The following is a 20823-nucleotide window of genomic DNA, read 5'->3' as shown; positions in this document are numbered from 1 at the left end:
TTGGAATTAAGAAGTATAATCAGTTTTGTTGCCGTGGTCACAATTGTCTTTTATTACATGAGTGCAGTACTCTGGGAGCTGTTGTTTAAATTCTGTTGTATAATGTACAATATAATATAGATATGGGATAAAGAGTATGTATGAAATGATTCTGCATTATTATCTAGATTTATACAATTCCTTTTTGTCAGAAAGGATGCAAAATAATCAAACGCTTCGTACTGGTGTAGTTAAGAAAAATAAACCCTTTTGCCACTCTTTCTTTAAGTAAAACAATTACAGAAGTTGTAGGTGGTATGTGGAGAAGCTTTAAAAATAACTTCATATGTTTGTTTCATGAAAAAAAAAACACTTAGATAATCAAATCTTCTTGTAGCCGATGCTCATTTGAGACAATGCATCATTAAATGCCTGTTCTAAGGAGGAAACGGCACACAATTAGATTTTTAATAAGCTTTCTCTCTGTCCTAGTAACAAAGTTACACTGAAAGGTGAGAAATTATAAAAAAAAACATTGTATCATCCGTACAACTTTAGCATTAACGTGTCCGTTAGCATGCTGATGGCTTGTGGATTTGCTATGCCATTTCATTGGATTGGTCTATGTACAGTTAAATTAATATGGAATGTGCAGCGTGCTAGCATAATGGCCAATTATAACTCCATTGTAAGTATAAAAGGTACAGTCATAGGAATAGTGAGAGAGCTTCCATAAAGGCCAACACCAAGGTTTTATTAACAGCTCTGTAATGTCCCCCTCCTAACTAGTTGTTGACGGCAAAAGGAAACTTGTATTGTGCAGAATATTCAGGGTAATGATAGCTCTTTCCTGGCACTAAACAGTAATTTCATGTTGACACATTCTTTAAAAATTTGATCAGGAAATGGCAAGAGAGAAAAATTGATTATATGGTTCACCAACGTCCTATACTTGCATTTATATCTTTGTTGAAAGCATTCTATTTACCAGATGCATTCCAGATTTAGCTTGCTGCTTTTAAGTGGAATATTATAATATGTTTGGTTTTTTTCTTTTTTAAATCGACACCACTTATTTTTCAAGCTTATTTGTACCCACCACAGACCTCTCAATTTAATGTGTCTTCATTGGATTGTCAGAATAACCTTGTGTTCTGTCGTTTTGAGGAGTGTCAGAGAAAACCACACCAGTAACATTTCCTGATTATCTCCAGTTCTGTAATGCTTTCGTCTGAGTATTTGCTAATGGGTATCTCTTTGAATAACAAGTAATTGGTCCCCTCTTTTTTCTAGTTTCCAGCACAGCCTTTTATTTTGTGCTGGTGCTGGTGAAGCCATAATATGTGTCTATGGTGACAGTTGTAGGTAGTCAAAAATGCCCTTAATGTTAAAGCTTCTTCTCTCTGTACCATACAAGTGAATGCAATGACATTTTCTCGAGCTTATTTAACTTAATGTTGTCATGCTGCTAGGCGGCATTTGATGTTTTCCCCCTCCTTCAATAAATGTTCCTTGATTCCGGCGTGAGGCAGTTTACTTTACACTTGAATGGCAGTGTTATTTTTACACATCCATTGTAAGTGTGTATGTTTGCCTCAGTGTGCACCTACATGTCTTCCTCACACTCTGCATTGTGTTAAATCCCTGAAATATGAGTGAAGCAAAATCTCTTTCCTTTATGTGTGTGCACACATGCATGTGAGCTCATGGGATTGCATATGTGAGACAGTGTGTAGCACCAGCATTTGTAGTGTGTCAGCGGCGCCGTCTCACTGTAGTGCTGAATTGAGCCCATCTCCAGGGTGCAGCTCAAATTGATTAAATTTGCCAGGTAAGTTGAGGGGCTGACTTGAGGCTCCAAGCAATTATTTGACTGTGGCTAAACCTGGTGTAAAGAACAGATTCTCTTGTTCTTTCATCCTTCCATTTTGTTTTAAAGATCTGATACAAAAAAAGGAAAAGAAAAGAGGAATTTCACAGCTCTAGGGAATGTGTAGATAATCTGATTCTCCCTGTAGCACACAAAAATAAGAACATGGTTGAAGATACTCAGCATTAGAGTGCTACATTTTAAGATTCAAGCTTCTTTATTGTCATGTACTTGATCATTAGTGCAATTGATCCGATCCTGTAAATATGGCATATTCAAATGCATGCGAAAAACTAGGACTTTAAACAAGTTCTTTTGTTGCTTTTGCAAAAAATATTTACACACACATTCAGCTTAATATGCAGCAGAGTATAATGGAATTCTTAGTCTCAGCATCAGTTTAAAAATCAGACATATGTTACCGGAACAGAATGGTTATGAAAAGGAAGCATAATTCTAATAATATAGAAAAAAGTGGTAGCCATCCTCACCAGTGGATATAGTCATGTGTCATTATTCCGAACTCCATTCTTTCTGTTGTGAGCATGCTGGCCAAGGTTGGTGTGCTCTGCTATTCATAGCATCAAGTGCACAAACAAAATTCATAAAATAAGGGGGAAAGGAAGGAATTCACAGAACAGCTGTGGCTCATGAGCAAAAGCACAATCTACATTACTGGTCTCACCTTTATGGGAGAGTGGATCTTTATGTAATATGTGATGCAAAATTAAATCTGTGAAAAACAATATATGTATCATGATGCTGCTCTCGATTAATAGCTACAAATTAAAAATGACAACTCTTCCCTCAGTTTACTACCTTGACAATTGTGTTGTAGCTTTTGCATTGGTGCGCACATGTTATTTTTTGTTGTTGTTTTAAGACACTGTTTTGTGCTAAGGTAATAAAATGATGCCTCAGGTGTTTGAGGGGGCCAATGAAGTTAACCAAACTCATTATTGTGTTCTTGAAGGTGGTCTGGGACGATGTTTTGTGGCACATGGTCCATTATACTGCTAGAATTGGCCATTAGGAGATGGTAAACTCTGGCCATAAAGGGATGCACATGGTCAGCACTCAGTGTCAGGATGTGGCTTTTAAACAGTGATTGATTGGTATTAAGGGACTAAAATTGTGATATGAAAACAACACCCATGCAGTTCTACCAGCTTGGTCTGTTTACACAAATAGGTTATTTTAGTCTGGTGATGCTGGATTTAGATCAAGCCGGCTTTTCCATTCGTCACTGTCTATGTGCTCTTTGCAGTGATTTTTGTTGTGGATTTCAGTCGTGGCACCTAACAAAGTCTTCCTCCGTTGGAGCCCATTCACCTCAGGGTTGTTTTCGTCGAGATGTTTTTTGTCCTCTCCACAGTTGTAAATAGTGGTTATCCAAGTCACTGTAGTCTTTCTGTCGGCACCCACCAGTCTGGTCATCTCGCTCTGACCTCTTCCACCAACTGTAGATTTTGTTTTTGGCACCATTCTGAGGAAACGATCAAATGTACAACATAGTTTTCTCCATTTCTAAATGTAAACTTGCACTGCATTGCAACATAAACTGCAATACGTTGCATAAGCTTTTTATGTGAACTTCCGGAAGTTTGGTACTACTTTACTGAAGTTTTAAAGGTACCTTTTATTAAAGTTAGAATTATTTATTTTTTGCACACACACCAATTAGTGAGAATGAATTTGACCTCTGCATTCAACCCATCCTTATTACACACCAGTAATGAACACACAGGAGCAGTTGGCAGCACTTTTCTGCACCCTTGGAGCAATGGGGATTGGGTGCCTTGTACAGGGGCACCCCAGCCCATGGCCCATCCCAGGATTTGTACCTGAGACCCTCCGTTTACAAACCAAGTTCCTTTTCTCTTTTCCATGGGCTAACGTCTGCTCAAGTATTAAATAGGTTCTTATATGCAACAATTTCAATATATACATATATATGTGTGTGTGTGTGCGTATATATAAAACTCACAATTTACATTCCTGAATTTTTCATAAAAGGAAACTCTGAATTAGTTTTAGCTGTGAATAACGAGCCAAAGATAATGTTATTTTCAAATACTTTCTTTGGAAAACTTGTTAGGCTTTGACAGCCTTAAGTCATGTTGTAATCACTCTGTTTTTGTTTGACACGCAGTCATTGGTCCAGACTGCTATTTCGGAAACGACTGCTTTGAACGATCAGTATGCTGTTCTTTATAATATTGTCCTACAGTAGCTTGTTTAAAGTCTTACTTCATTGCAAATCTAAGACTCGTCTTCTTTTTCCTTTTTCCAAATAATAAAAGAAAACAACAGCTAACTGCTTCTGACAACTGCTGAGGTCTACCACTTGTTTTCTTTCTTTTTAGTGTTATGTTTGCAGAAGTCACATCTGTGCAGTCCATGGAGGGAACAGCTGGCCAGGCTCATACTAAAGGGGTGGCCATTAGCTCTCCACACACAGACCTCCCAGGAGCACCTGTGAAAGATGGCCAGCAGGCAGAAAGGCTAACATTTAATTGCACTGAAAATGGCCACTAAAATCTCCCTGATGGGGAAAACGGTTGCCCTGGTGATATGAGAGACAGTGGAAGTTTAAGGTCTTGTTACTTTCTTGACAGGAAGAAAAAAAAAAAGGAACTGATGTAATGACAGGTTCCTGGACAAAAAGGACAGTTAGCAACAGATCAGAAAGGCAGACGGCCATATTGATTGATGGATGAGAGTCTGAATTGATCCATTTTTCTGAAGTGCCACACAGGCTTTGCATATTTTCTGGCACAAGTGCAATCTCAGGACTGGCTTTGTTCATACTCTAGGCTCCATTCCTTGCAGTGCAGGTCCTTGTCTAATCTATTCAGCGCTTTATCAACCTGGCAATATTCACTCTGGCAGATTAGTTAAAGTAGTAATGATTGTTCTGCTGCTGCTGAGCGTATTGACTTTTTTTCCTCTGCTCCATAGCAGCTGTTCCATATTCCGCAGGTCTGAGTTCTGTCGTCTCCTGTTTTCCCTGTGTCACTGTGTCTGTGTGCATTCTCATTCTCATCATTTATGTGAACTAAATTACCAATAACTAAACCCACAATTCACTTCACTATTCATTAATACATTAACTTATGTACTGATGACATGTTTGTAAATGTCAAAAGAAAAAAAAAGATTTATTTAACAGATTTTAGTATAGTTATTAATTTAAATATCTAAAAACAATGAGACTAATGATATGTTTTGAGTTGTGTATTTACTTTAGCCAAAGCTTTTCCAGCACACTTTAAATCAATAGAAAATTGTATTTACATTCAACGTTATCCCCTATAAAACATCAGCGTAAGGAAGACAATATAAAGTAGCCATTGTGTTGGTGTTTGTTTTGTCATTTTATTATGTTAATCCATTAATCATTAATGGAATCATGACTGCTCATTTCTACTTGGTATGCGTTAAGCTCTGCCATGTGAGAACTGCATTTCCCATGATCTCATGTGGCTTCCCAATCATCTAACTAGATATTTTGTCATTTTTTGATTTCACAAGTAGCAACGTCTTCTTTAGGGCTGCAAAATTCAATGATATCTCTTAGCTTAGCTTTTTTTCTTCTTTCTTTTTGTTCCATTGGTACAAGTGTGACACACAAATGTCGACTAATTTCCTTGATTTAGCCCTGACTTTCTCTGTCTTCTCTCTCTCATTTTCTTGTACAGAGGCTTTCTGCCAAACCCTTGTCGACACTCTGGAGAACACACCTGGACTGCGCAACGTTTGGAGCACCTTCAAGCCGTTAGTGCTTGGAAAAGTCCTCTACACACCTGATACACCTGCTACTTTCCTCATTGTGAACAAAGTATGTTTAGAGGGAAAAATCTGCTGCATATTAAGCTGAATGTGTGTGTAAATATTTTTTGCAAAAGTGACAAAAGAACTTGTTTATGGTCCTAGTTCTTTTTTTATATGCCATATTTACAGGATCGGATCAATTGCACTAGCAGTGTGTGAGGGGCCTCCACTGTGCAAATGAAAAACATTCAATGTCATGCAAAGTTACTACCTGGGGAAGAAAAGAAAATATTACACGAGTTAGTCAGGGGACCTAATGCAATGAGTGTAATGTGTTATCATGACATGACATTTCTCCAAGATATTAACGTCACTGCGATAACTGCACAAACAAAAACAAACAACAGGCAGGGGGTGAGGATGTTGCAGTTGGAATATATTGCGAGTGCGAGTAAAATCTGCTGACTTCCCAGCAAGGGTCCCAGTGTTGGCGCAGGAGACCAGACATAGTCATATTGTTTACAAGTCAATGTTCCGGGGTAAATAACCCCATTTACATTTGTTTCCATGGGGGGTGACAGTGTTACAATGTGATGAGTTCCTCCAGGGATTAGCTGAAATGTGCACAAGTGAAGTACTTTCATGTCTGGATTGACTCAGAGCAAAGAGAAGAGGCACAGTGGGTTTGCTTCCTGTCAGGTAAAGGTTTCCAAAAGGTTTTTTTTTTTTTTGTGTATATAAATATTGTTTGTCTTTGTTTCAGGCAAACGGCACATTCAACGCCTTGGCTCAATTAAAAGAGCTTGCTGATTTATGGGAAGAACTTGGCCCACGTGTCTATGATATCCTTCAAGATAGCCCTCAAGTGAATGCATTACGGGTAAGACTTTGCTCTTTTTATGTTGGATTAGATCAAACTGCATTGTCACCAATGTGGGAAATTGTCTTTGGCTCCTCATTTTTGTTAATATTTGTAATATATGATGATGGTAAAAGTGGAGGGCTTGGAGTTGTTGATAAAGAATTGTTTGAGAGAATGCATCCCCAGTCCTTTAACCTAAAGTAGTTATACTTATTCATTGTGTATAAAAGTAACATAGTTTTCCTGCATAAATTAAACACATTATCTGTGTTGTTTATTTTGAATCTGCTCTCAAAAGGACAAGTACAAAACCAGCAAGTTGTGGACATTTTTGATGGTTGGGTGTCATGAGCTATCGGTGTCTCTGCCAGTTGCCTGGCAACCTTTCACTGACATTCATAATTTTCTGTTTTATTTTTAAAATAAACCATTAATTTGCTTTTCTTTTCTAAAAGAAAATGTGTCCTTTTAAATGACACAGAATGGTTGACGTGATCAGTAGTTCATTTGAACCATTTTCTCTTTATTCTCTTCACGGAATCTTTCATTGAACTACTCTGTGTAAACTTGTGAATGCCCAAGGACATAAAATTCTTCCTTATTTTCAAATCTAAGTATTTTTCTAGTAAAATAAAAAAGGAAAATGATGAGTCATACATACAATATATGCACCACGAATATACATGTCATGTAGTTCAATTTGTTGCACCTGCAGTAAGATATGGAAACTGGAGGAGGAAAGTAATTATGGATAAGTGCAGGATAATTTTCATCCTGGCAGAAAGGATTATCTATAGAAGTAGAGGATGTGGACTCTGCCACCACTTCTCTCTCTCCCTCCATCTTCACTCTCTCTTTGCCTCTTGCTGTATTTCCTTGACACTGACATTACTCCAGTGTCACTCCAAATGAGCTTATAGGCAGCTGGAGGGAAGCAGACATTGGGCGCTCCATATAGCCCGGGTATTCATTACCCTAGCCCTAACCTTTACACAAATGGACCAGCAATTCTCCTTTGTCTTCATTTTCTGCCTGGTCTCTCTCTCTCTCTGCTTCTCTCACTATGAGGCCGGTGGCTTTGGAGGTTTGTCATCTCCAGAGGTCTTTGAAGGTCACAGACACGTTTTACGTTGATGCACCAATTACCATCACCACCACAACTACATTTCATAGAATATAGAAGATTTAGGGTACAGAGCTGAAGAGAAGGACGTACTGTACTGTAGCATATTCTCTGAAGTGGCTTTGAGAGGAAATTGGTTGAAAATAAGTTTGAAATACCCACAAGTGCCTGTGTGTAGTGTTTACTGTTGAAGTTGTCATCTGTACAATTTCAGTTTGGCTTAATACTGGTAGTAACCATGGTAACGGCAAGAATGGTTCAATACTAGATTTGTAGGGAAGCTTTGTCCACAATACCACTCAAATCAAGTGTTGATAAAAGAAAAGAAAATCACAAAATTGAATAAATCTTTTTTTCACCTTGCAAGAACAACTGCAGACTTGAGTTCTTTGCACATGTAGTTAACCAAATAACAGCAGGGCACAGTAAAGCTGCCGGTATTTCAGAAAAGTCTGAAATGTAATTACAATGCAGCTCTTCTTCTCACAGTTCTCTCTGAATGTCCTTTTCATTAGTCCTTCGAAAATTTTAAAATGTTTAGGTTTAACTTTACATAGCTCTTAGAGATTAAACAATTTTTGTATTTACAGTAGGGTTGTAAAGGGACGGAACATTTCTGGTAATTTTCCAGAAACTTTCCATGGGATTGGACATTTAATTTAGAAAATATTCCAGATATGAAACCTTCCATGGGAATTATGGAGATTTCTGGAATTAATGGGATTTTTTTTTACAGAAAAGTAATAGCATTAAATATGTCATGGGAATTCATAACTATAATATGTTGAAACACAATAAACGAAATATCTGGATTATAAAACATAAATCTGACCTGTATTCTTTGTAGCAAATGACATGTAATGTCATGACCATTAGATTTATGTTCCCCAGTTAAACAAATGTGAACACATGTCATGTTATATCGAAATATTCTATAATATTAAAAGAAAATCCTTACTGAAATCGTTTGTCAGTCAGAATAATTTGACACCTGAAGAAAAAGGTTAAATGGCATTTCTGCAGCTCTTTAACCCAGATGACACTGATCATTAGGACACATGAAGTGGTTGCTGGTTTGTTTTCAGAAACTGAACTGGTTTTAATCATTGTGTTTTTTTTGCTGTCATGACTCTGCTATGACTCTACTACCACTGTGTCAAAAAGATTTTAGGAGATGCACATGTTTGATGGGTCGTGTCCTTAATGTAGAAACAGCTACAACAGCTTTTTTAAAAGGTCACATGATGTGTAGTGATTACTTAATTTGACACTTTGTCCTAAGGTTAAGAAGAAAATGGTCAGAAGTGTTGACAACAAAATGCCACTGAGCACACTGACCAGAATACATTTGTTTCTCTGCTCAAAATTTCACACTTTAAAGGTCCACATTTTGATTGACGTCCAGTGCCCTTTTCTCTCCAAGCGTCAGAGATGACAATGTAACACAGAAATACTCTAATGTTCAATGAAGACCAATTAAACCCTATTATTATACTACTGTTAAGTTTTAAATGGTGCTGTTATTGAGTGTCTCATTGACTTCAGATTATCGTTCTGTATGACAGGCCAATTATCACTGTTGTACAGTAACACTATCATTACTGCAACAGTTGTATATTATGACTTGCATGTTGATTTCCATGTAAGTACTCAGTAGTTGATGTGCTTTACGGAGCCTGAAGTACAACAGTGCCATCTATCTTACCCCATCTAATTAAAGCAGAGAAATAAATGTCAGCACCACGAAAGGACCAAACTAACCTCCACTTGCTTGTGTTCCTTCTTCCCCTCAAAATTAGGCTTTGCTGGCGAACCCTGCGTTTGCTGCTGTCCTCAACCAGCGTCTCGAAGGCACTGGATGGACGGCCGAGCGGCTCGCCAACTTCCTGTACAATGGGCCTCCTGAGGATCGTCCACCTGGTATGGATCCCTACGACTGGCGTGATGTTTACAACACAACTACTCAGTTGCTGGAACTTCTCTCTACCTTCCTTGGTGTAAGTACTTACATTACATTAATGCAAACCATCCCATGAGCACATCAACAGAGGGGTTGATTAAAAAATAAGCAGCTTCCTCACAAATGGTGAGGACATTTCAAACATGCATTTATTTATTTTTAACTTTCATCTCAACTTCCTTAATTTGTTGAATTGATTTGTGAAATATATGGTGTTGGTGAGTTGGTGGCAATAAATGAGTGCTGCATGACCTTTAAAACGTTCCAACAAAAGTATCTTTTGGTAAATCTTAGCGGGTCCCTGACATATGTGCAGCTTTAATTTAATCTTGTATATTTTATTAAAGAATAATACAAGGTGTAAGCTGGGTACTTAGCATCTCATACACAATGTGTCTGTAAGCACAGTGCTTTTCTGTTTCCTTGCTCTTTTTGGCTGTCCCAGATGACTTGCAATATTCGCCAAACTGTCAGACACACATGACGACCTGTCACTTCATAGCTTCCACAATAATCATAACAAAATGTTGCTGACCTGTGCTGAATCATTGGCGTCAAGCACAGCGGTGTCCTGAAGTAGGAACACACACACGGTTGACATTGATATATTGATCTGTGGCACAGTTTGCAGCAGAGCCGTTCATTCCTTGCTGTGTGTTGAAAAACATATACAAAGCTTGCCACACACACATACACACACGTTCATGCAGTTAAGATGGCAGGTTGGGGTCTTGGGAATCAGCCTAACATGGTTGCTGACATTCCAACATAAAACAGTCTATTTTCCACCCTAATGGGAACTGAATGACTAGTTACACTCGGGGTGTCAAACTGGCGGCCTGGGGGCCACATGTGGCCCACCAATCGATTACATGCGGCCCGCCCACCACTGTGCTGAGGCACATCTGCCACTGAGGTGATGGAGTATAGACAGAATATAAGACTATGTATGTATTTGCTAGCAATATTATTATTATTATTATAATAATAGTAATAAGACATTTGGTTGTAATCATTGCTTTATTAAATGTATTATACTCCAAATTAAATTACATATATTTAAGCTGTTTTAATTACAGTTATCCTTGTCATTATTTGCCAAGTTTTCTTTTTATTCCTCCGTTTTTGTGCATCATAAATGTGTTTTTTATTGTGAAGTATACATCATTTCATAACAAACCGAGCACTTTTACTTTGCAATTCGGTTCATTTGAGTTTGACACCCCTGAGTTACACATTTATCAAGGGTTCCTCTTGCTTAGAGTTAAAAAAAAAAAGGATTTGCACCATAAATAAGAGATATAATATGATGTTAACTTAATGTGACAATAACGCAAAGGCCCAGTAACATCTTTTTATAGACTGGCATGGCTCTCTTAGTGGTGTCGACACCAGTGTATAAAGAGACCTGATGTATCTTTAGAAGCACAAGCTTAAGATGGAGCCACATATCCGGTTTTAACGTATGCTGTTCCCTGACAATTGTGAAACCAATGGTGAAAGTCATAAATACAAAAACAGAATAGCACTAATCATGTTAACAGCATTACAGGCCATTATGAATGTGTCTGTGGCAGCAGCAGTCGTAGTTAACAGTGTCATGGCATCATCTCCTCCATTAGTGGTCAGCAGCACCAGCACAGCATCGACATGCTTCACACACCCATGCCCTTGATGTTCCTTTGAGTTAGTTGGGCCAAAATGGAATTGGGTAGCTACCAGTAGGGCCAGTTTCTGAGTGTAGACCAGAGTCAGACTGTTTGATACAAGGGCGCATTAGCCTTAGCGGCTGCAGTGGTTGGAGGAACATGTTTTTTTCAAGTCTTCAATGAACATTATGGTCAACAATAAAAACATTTGTTATGATGTACATTTGTAACAGATGTTATAATCGTCATATGAATTCTCTGTTAGCACTTTTCCAAACTTAAGGCTAATGAAATCATTCTGCGACTGTGATATTCTTACTTGTATCTCTAGCAAATTGTGTTATGATGGTCAGCTTCTCTCCATAGCTTGATATACTGTAGAATATACAATGGAGATTCCTGGAGGAGAAATGACAAAACTATTGCAACACTGAGATGTGTGGACAGCTGTCGTGTGTGACTGCCTCCCAGGATGGCTAGCTCATTATGGTCTCATGAAACAGAGGGACAGGGCTGCAGAACAGGGAGTGCTACCATGGCTGAATCTCATTTGCTTGTCTCTGCTGAAGCCCAAAACATTTCCCACCCTCCTGCCAGCTCCACACAATTTGGAAACGCATACTGTGTGATTTAGTAAATAGCTTAGTGATGCTTTTGGTTGAATGTCCATCTGCCATTCTGCTACTGAGTTCTTGCCTGGTTCATTTCTATTTTCTCTTTATAAAAAGGGAGTGTATTTATTTGAAAAGATTATAAAGCATTTTTGTATTTGTCAACAGTGTTTGGACCTGAATAAGTTTGAGGCAGTCCCCAGTGAAAACCAGCTGGTGAGAAAAGCACAGGATCTTCTGAAGAATGACACGTACTGGGCCAGTGTTGTCTTTGAAAACCTCCAGCCGAACTCCAGCCACCTCCCTCCTCATGTCAAATACAAAATCCGCATGGACGTGGATGATGTTGAGCGTACCGACAAAGACAAATCCAGGTACATGCCACAGATCAGTCTGTCTATCTCACTTCTCAGAATTCTACATTCAAGGAATGAATTGAAATTTTGGGAAAAGCCTATTTTCCTTGGTGCTGAGAATTAAATACTGGGACTATATATATGCTCGGCACTAAATATGAGGAAAGCCGAAACTGTTGGCTCAGTCCAAATGTAAAAAAAAAAAAAAGAAATACTGTTAGCATTTATAGATTTCCCTATTTTTGCAAAAGTAAACTTGCTTTTTCTGGTTCCAAATTCATATTTAACTCTCAGCAGCACTACTCACCACTCACTCACTCTGACTAGATAATTGCTGATAATTGTTTCAGTACCATCCATGTTAGATGCCCTTCCCACCGTCCCTTTTTATATTCTTGAGGATAATTTAGTAAGTGACAGACTACCCCAGACCCAAAAGTACCACAACAGAGAAACGCAAACCACATAAATAGATGCTGCTAGAATAAGTATAAATAACCTTTAAATTAGTTTTCATGGCACACAAAATATTGTTGCAGTGGCATTTTATTTTTGCACAATCCCATGAGATCATGTTAACTGGGTTCTATTCATTTTCTGGGTGCCAAAGAAAGTAATATTGTTGTGCCCTCCACTATTACTTGTACTATAAATATTACCTTTTGAAAACAGCCATGATCCTCGGAAAGTATCTCTGACTGGTTCTCTTGTCAGTAATCTGTGGTTCTGACTCTGTAGCTGTAGTTTTTTGCCCTTTGCTAAGACAGATCACGGTGTGTCTGCTTTTAATAAGGTCATGGTCTCCTGGGGCTCGAGACAACTCCATTAACGACCTGCGCTATATATGGGGAGGCTTTGCCTATCTGCAGGATATGATGGAGAATGGCATTATACAAGTGCAAACGCCAAATACCCAACCCCTTGGTGTTTTCGCCCAGCAGATGCCATACCCTTGTTACGTGGATGACGTGTGAGTACAAAGTCTTATATCTTTCAGCTTTGGGATTAAAGGAGGAGAAAAGGAGTATTACAGCATTTAAATTATACTCACTCTGGGGGGTTGCCACTCACTACCACCCCATAGTTAAATTATGGTCTTATTAATCAATTAGATCGCATGATTTCCCTCTGGAAACATCACCGTATTTGTCTCACTTATTCTTTCTTCATATTCAGTGTAGCTCGTTTCTTTATTCCACTGATCACGGATGAAATGATTCCGATGTAGATAAAGAACTCCTCTCATAATATCATTGTAAAAGTCAATAATAAAAATGTAACATCCTTGATAAATTTAATAATTTACTGGTTCAGCAAAAAGCGGAAGGAAAAAAAAAAGTCAGGTGTGAAATAGTGGACTAAAACTATTGATTTTATTCAAACCACAGGAAATTCTTGAATAGTTGAAGGATGTTGAATCATTTAAGCAACCAACATGAATCTCTTTCTTCTTTTTTTTTTATTTTTATAAATATTTTATATTCTTTTCATTTTATTCCTAACTGTATTCAGAGCTGTCATTGCCATATCACATTCAAAAAGACTGATAGCAGTGCGCCATTTGTGTTGCGTGTGTATCCACTGATAGCACTTATTTCTATCATGTTATGTCAGTCACTTAGGGACACAGATGATGTGATATCATCCTGAATCGTCCATGCCAAAATTTCCTTAGAGTCTGGGAAATTACTCCCATCCAGACTGCATTATGATATCCATTAATAAAGGAACAGCCCAGTGATGCCATCAAGAGAAAAGATAATTACCAGGGAGATTTAAGTCCAAAAATGCAACGTGGCCCTTTCAGCAGAAAGAAAATATTCACTCCCCCATGGGAAACATGGTTCCAAGCATTAGGGATGTAATTTAGAAACTATTATGTGCTTTGGATAGCACCAAATTTACAGTAAAGTAATCTTCAGGGAGTATTTGAATGGAAATATTTAAAGAGGCTGAAGCAAAACAAATTACACATTTATGTTAGATATGTTTGGGATACATAACAATACTGCTGCTGACATATTTGTTTTGAGCAATAAAAGCCCTGTAATGTACCGCATGTTTAGAGAAATGGAGAAATTAGAAATGAAAGGACATGATTAAAAGCAGTAATGACTTAATGGTTCTTTTTTTTTTTTTTTTAGTTTTCCAGTTTAATACAAAGTGTTTATTTCCTGAGTTCTGTTCCCTTCACATTATGCATTCAGAATTAAATGTAGCTCCACTGCCTTTGCACTTCATTTTGCAGCAGCTGTAGCAACCCTAGGTTTTACTGGATACATCAAGAAGTACTCATTAAAGGGAAGTTTAAGTAACTGCTGCACCCAGTGGAGATATTCATAGGAAAGAGATCTTGTCATTTCAGATTGAGATCATCCACAAAATCATCCACTTCATGCATTAGTGATTAGACGTGCTGTAGATGAGAGATGCCTGTCATCCCTACTGTTGAATGTTTGGGATTTTTTACTTGTCTTTTTTCCTTTCAATCAAAAAAATCCCACAAAATAGCAGAAACATTCTACATATTAGAGTAATGCGGAGCAGTTTCACAGGAAGAATAATTCAACACATCATCTCTAAAATGTGTTTTTCAAACAAAAAGCACAGATTTTCTTACGTTGCTGTTCACCCCTCATTGTTGTGTCATCATAATCTTGAATGATATAGCCATACTGCAGCTTATTTCCTGCTGTTACTGCTATTGCCTCAGTTCCATCTCTATGAAACATGGCATTAATAATTACAGACGATAACTGGGAAACATAAAGAACTACAATACCCTCAGTCCCCCCCACTGTTTACTCTTCCACCTGCCTCACCATTTGGGCATTTCTATAAATAATTAACACTTTAAAACTACAATTTTGTTCATAAATAATTAAGAGTGAAATCACACATAGGAAGATGTGCTATAATACAGAGAGGCATGATGGGGAAGAACCTCTTTGGTAATTGTTTTTTATCTTGACTTGTGTTTTCTTTGCCAAAAGGACAAAGAACATTGTACAATCAAATGAACATATTTGTGTTTTGCTGTGACTATCTCTCAGTTTTGGGAAAAAAAGTCTGATTAGACATTAAAATGTGATTAGATACATTTCATTAATAAAACAAAAAGTTTATTATGGTATTAAATAATACTTTCACAAAATGTGTGGATAGAAAGTGCTGAGTTGGTCATGTAAAATATGTTGTTTTAGTGTTACATCTAAAACATAACAGACTTCAGTTAAAATCAGAATTGTTGTGCTAAATTGAACATGTAAATTGTACAATAATATTCTGACTTAAACTTGCTCCATTAGTTTCTGTGTGATGACCTTAGCATCACATTATTTATTTATTTTTGACTTTGCTCAGTGTCTTTCATACCCTAAAACAATCAATTTACTGGTTAACTTCAACCAACAGTAACATCACAGCTGTCTTTGCTGTGATTTCCTCTTCACATTTCTTGGCTGAAATGCACCCACTGAACTTCTAGCAACCTGAGCCACTTCCATCGCTGACCCTCCTGGCATTTTGAATTTGAGATAACCAAAAACTGTATTACCTCCCACTGTCTGTGTCTTTATTTTCACACTGTGCACAGGCCTGATATGACCGTATGGGATAAAGCTTGACCGCTGTGAGGCCTGATAGCACATAAACTGATGCTTAATCAGTGGCCTCTCTGCCATCGCATGCTCCTGAATCAGAGGCATCTCTTGTTTAGATCCTGAGGCTGCGCTCCACATCAGTGGGTCATTCACATTGACATGGGCTTGATGTGAGATCTGAGGCTGCATTTCACGATACATAACACAGGCCTTTAGTGGACATGAGGATGTGCTTTTGACCAACTACAGTGGCTAATTAACCTAATGTGTGCACAGCCAGAAATGAGAGGGGGTGAAATAGGTGAGCATAATTGGGACATCTGAGGCTCATAAGAGCAAAAATCAGCTGCTGATGTTTTGTTTCATGTTTCTAGTGACATACTGTGTTAATAACATCAGAAAACATGCATCCCCCCCTTGTATCTATACCTTAAATAAAAAGGGCTTTAAATGCACTGTAACTCTAGCTTTTAAAGCATGGCCAGCAACATGTACAGTATAGGCAATATTTTATGAAACTCATATGGCCATTATTAATTTGCTAAATGGGCAGAATCTCAAGTGTCAAGTGTGTGACTGATCAACACTTTGATTAGTGCTGAAGCTGAGTGTGCAATAAGAGCTGTGCATTAATGAGTGTGTTTATTCATTCATTTGGTCCTTTGTGACACTTTTTAAGACCTGGCATTTTATAGCATTAGGTGGAGGCCATATGACAGATACTTGCACTAGCATGTAATATTACTGGCATATTTTTCCCTGCATGTTAAATATTATTAGTTGTTATAATTGTGTTTTACTTTTTCATTTTGAATTTCAAAATCATCAGTGTGCTTTTAAGTATCTGCTTTAGGTGTTTATTTTTTACTGGATCTGACCAACCATACATTTTTGAATGCTTACTTCATCCATGGAATATGATAAAGATTACAGATTATTATACTCTCAATCTCAATTTCTTAGAATTCGGCTAATTTTTAATACAATTAATTACACTGTTGGCAGCAAGAACTAGTAAAAGGTGTGCCTTACTACGAATGATAATCTTAGATAAAGTAGGTAGATAATAAACATTGAAAAATCTCAAAGCACATCTGTTTCATACAGTAGCCACATTTGCAGGTCTCTTTTGTGATAATTTGTACCTCCAATGTCCCTATTGAACTATAAAGTATGTTCCCTTTAGTAAATTTCTCATTCCCAGTCAGCGAAGAAACTAAACAGCACATGCTTTTAAAAGGCGTCGGCAAGCTTTTTTTAAGCATTATATTATGTCATTCTCTGGGGACACCATGCTCTACTATCTCTCGATTTACTGAGAAATCAGTTTTCCAGCTTCCCTAAATTTAGGTCAGGCTGCCAATGTAACTGGAGCCCTCTCACACAGATCCACCCACAGTTCTGCTACTTAAGCACCCTTGATCGATCCACAAATGTATAATTCAGGAGCATCTTGTTGGCAAGGTTGTCAACGTCAGACACTGTGCATGACTAATCTCTCCCCCTACAGTCTTAAAAAGTCACAGAAGGAGTTAACTCACTAAGAGTGTAAATTATTATATAGATGTATATTCGGGAGTAGATAATCTGAGAATTAGTGTAAGTAACTTCATGCAGGCAAAAACAGCCTTGGTTCCTAGAGGCGGCTTAGCTCAAAAGGATACAGATATATTAACTTCATTAAAATAGTGTGTTGATTTGGTAATGTCAGTTCTCTTTAAACATCCAACTTTAAAGAAGAGATTTTATTTATCTTATCTCATAAGGGATTTTGGATTGAGTTGCTCTGGCTCTGAACTTGAATAAACTTTTTGTCTTGCTGTTCTGAAGGCCTCATTTGAAAATGATCCATCCTGTGAAAGCAGGGAGATGTCCTTGAAAATGAGCCCATGTCTGTCCCTCATTCAGGTTCTCATATAACTGAACTTCCTCCAAGGTGCTAGTGGAACAACATCTCTTCAGTTGTTTTTTTGTAAGACAATCCAGTTCTTTCATCATCACTTCAGTGATCGACAAAACTGTTTAGACTAAACAATATTTCTAAAGACTAGAGCTGTACGAGTGGTATTTACCATTTATGCAACCTCTTCTATTGTGTAACGTGTCCCAGAATGATCATTTAAAGAGAGGATAAATACATTTAACAATAATGCACTTAACAACTGCAAAAAGAGGAACATTAAATTACTATTAAATGACTCAATTTTACTGTCAGAAAAAGTTATTGTGCTGGGCTAACTAGCAATTATGCAAAGGAAATATTGGAGTAAACAATTTTCACATGACAGGAATTCAATAAGACTATAACTTGTCTGGAGTTACAGGGCAAAGAATCGTACTTTGATTAGTTGTTTGTATTAAATGTGCCTGGAAGTGGAGCAATATTCAGCCAATTACTATACACTTTTACAGTCATCTATACATCTGTGCTTTGCTTGCATTTTATGCCTGGCATTTTATGTAACATAAGCATTAGTAAGATGTGAAATCTATACTGTCCTTTTGATATCCCCCCTTCACTGTCTAATAAAGGAGAGGAAGCACTTTGCTATATTGACAGAGGAGATATTGACATGGCATTTTGGTGGCATTATGGAGCCAGTTTAATATCACCTCATTGTGTTGTAACAGAATTAAATCATACATCATCTCTGGCACAAGGTGCAGCACTAAATGGCTCGACTGAGCGGATGCACCAGGTTTGTGAAGGTTAGCTTAGCTTAGTTTAAAAATGAATTTGGTGGAATATCGTTGTATTTCCATTATTGATTGTGATGACAATGAAAAGCTGATTCTCCTGTTATTGTTGCAATGGTAATTTTAGATTTTCTTTCCATTTTTATAGGGTTTTCATAATCAGACGATTGATTAAAGAATTACTGTTTAGCTTACAGTTTAAGACACAAAGATATCCATATGACAGTTGTTTTTGCAAATTACTTAAATTTAGTAGTTGTTTGCCAAAGTAGTCAAATATTATGTTCCATGTACATGTTGTTCATTAAGTTATATATGTGGTGTTTTGATGAAAAAAGTGAAATGATCCAATTTGCAATAGCACACTGTAATTTGTAATTGCAATCTCTACATGTCATGTATAGTGAACGAGAGAGAGACCCGTCAATATCATCTGTCATCATTTTGTCTTCCCCAATTTATGAGGCAAAAATCAGTCTAATGCAGTTCTGTTCAACAGCATCACAAACCTAAACTGACCATTACATCCAATCAACATTTTGCCAAAATAGTTTGAACAACAACAAGTATTTAACCCTTAGAGCATAGAGCATTTCCATTACTATGTTAAAAAGTATATACAGAGGCTATAAGAATGTGCAATATAGTGTCTTACATTCTTTTTTGAGCACAGCCTATAGGCAATCTGATGACATTGTTTATTTTTTTTATTTTTCACCAATTATTTAATCACAGCAGAAAGTACTCCAAAGTTTTTTTTGTGACTTCTGCAAAATCATCGCTACTGCCTAAAAAAAAAAATCAAGACCCAGTCAGAGCAAGGGTCTTTCTGCATGGAGTCTGCATGTTCTCCCCATGTGTGTGGGTTTTCTCCGGATTCCCTGGCTTAAATTGGCCATAGGTGTGAGAGTGGATGGTTGTCTGTCTGTATGTGGCACTGAGATGGACTGGCGACCCGTCCAGCGTCTACCCCGCCAATCACCCTATGTCAGCTGAGATTGGCACAGAACTCCCTGTGACCCTCATATGGAAGATAAGGCAACATCACATAAGACAATGTGTCCTATAAACACCCCCCCCCAGGATGTCCATATAAGGTGTGGCATATTATTCCCATGGCAATTTACCAAAGGTGCACCTGTGGCTCTGATCTGTGTCGTGTGAGCACTAAGGGTTACGGGGAGGGTTATTTTAAAGACTGTATGCATTAGGCAGCATATTAAATAATTCATCGACCAAAATTGCTATGTTTTCAACATACAGTTCCCTTTCTGTGCAAATGTGCAGTCCTGATGTTTTCGATTGTTTTCTTCAACATCCAGCTTCATTTCCAGTATTGGAAGCATGTTTCCAATGTTCCTGGTGCTCGCCTTCATGTATTCTGTGTCCATGATCATCAAATGCCTGGTGCTGGAGAAGGAGCTCAGGCTCAAGGAAGTGCTGCGTGTTGTTGGCATTCGAAATGGAGCCCTTTGGTCTTCAAGGTTCACAGAGAACATTATTCTGCTCACAGTTCCCTGTTTGCTCATAAGTATCTTGGTTAAGGTCAGTAGACAAGAGTCGCACATTGGAAAGTATCAAAATACAAAGCATCAGCATGAGAATATAATGCATATGTTCTAAATTTGAATGATAATTTATTTTCCTAGTATTAAACTTGCACAACAAAAATGCAAATATTCTTGCAATAATATGGAAAATGTGGGTCATTTAATGGCAGCAAATTGTTCATGCTTTGTGTTTTGGTATTCATGCTGTTGTTAATCATAACCAATTACAGAAAACAGAATCAAATCATTACTTCTGATTCTTTAAATCAGCCTTCCTGGGCTAATTAATTAAGCATGCAGCCAAATGTGTAATTAAGTTTAATTAAACCACACCAGTAGTATTTTGTTTATATATCTTTGAATAGCATCACCTCGTCCTCTGTGCCTTGTACACCAAGAAGCCAAGTGAATATTTGGTGCTGAAAATTAATTACCTCTATATTATTTTACCTTTTAGTTTGTGGTTTGATATTCCTGTTTTCTATTCCTTTCATTTTCCAATTTTAATGTTCAAATATGTTTTGCTTTGTGCTGAATATTGTACTGAATATTTCAACACCCATTAAACACATACTCATCAAAAACAAGATACACTAGAGGCTAGAGCTCAATAAGTGTATTAGTATGTTTAAGATTTTTCTTATTTAGCTAATATGAGTATATAAGTGCACTATTTTCAAAAAAGCTGCACCCCTCATGATTTACTGTATAATATAGAAAGAGAGTTTCGTCAGGATTGGTTAATTTAGATCGGCCTAATCAATTTTTGCAGTTTAATTTGAAAATGTGG

General features: G+C 37.5%; 1 protein-coding gene across 1 annotated transcript in view; it reads left to right on the top strand.

The window, feature by feature from the left end:
• Positions 1-20823, top strand: part of LOC122766125 (phospholipid-transporting ATPase ABCA1-like) — an 87522-nt gene that overhangs the window by 16163 nt on the left and 50536 nt on the right. The window contains exons 10-15 of the mRNA XM_044020765.1: positions 5551-5690; positions 6387-6503; positions 9408-9605; positions 11997-12202; positions 12978-13154; positions 19806-20028. Of these exons, the coding sequence (XP_043876700.1) occupies positions 5551-5690; positions 6387-6503; positions 9408-9605; positions 11997-12202; positions 12978-13154; positions 19806-20028 (1061 nt within the window). The remainder of the gene's footprint in view (positions 1-5550; positions 5691-6386; positions 6504-9407; positions 9606-11996; positions 12203-12977; positions 13155-19805; positions 20029-20823) is intronic.

Source organism: Solea senegalensis, linkage group LG3 (genome assembly GCF_019176455.1).
Source record: "Solea senegalensis isolate Sse05_10M linkage group LG3, IFAPA_SoseM_1, whole genome shotgun sequence".
NCBI classification, from domain to species: Eukaryota; Metazoa; Chordata; class Actinopteri; order Pleuronectiformes; family Soleidae; genus Solea; species Solea senegalensis.
This window is presented reverse-complemented; position numbering and strand designations above follow the sequence as displayed.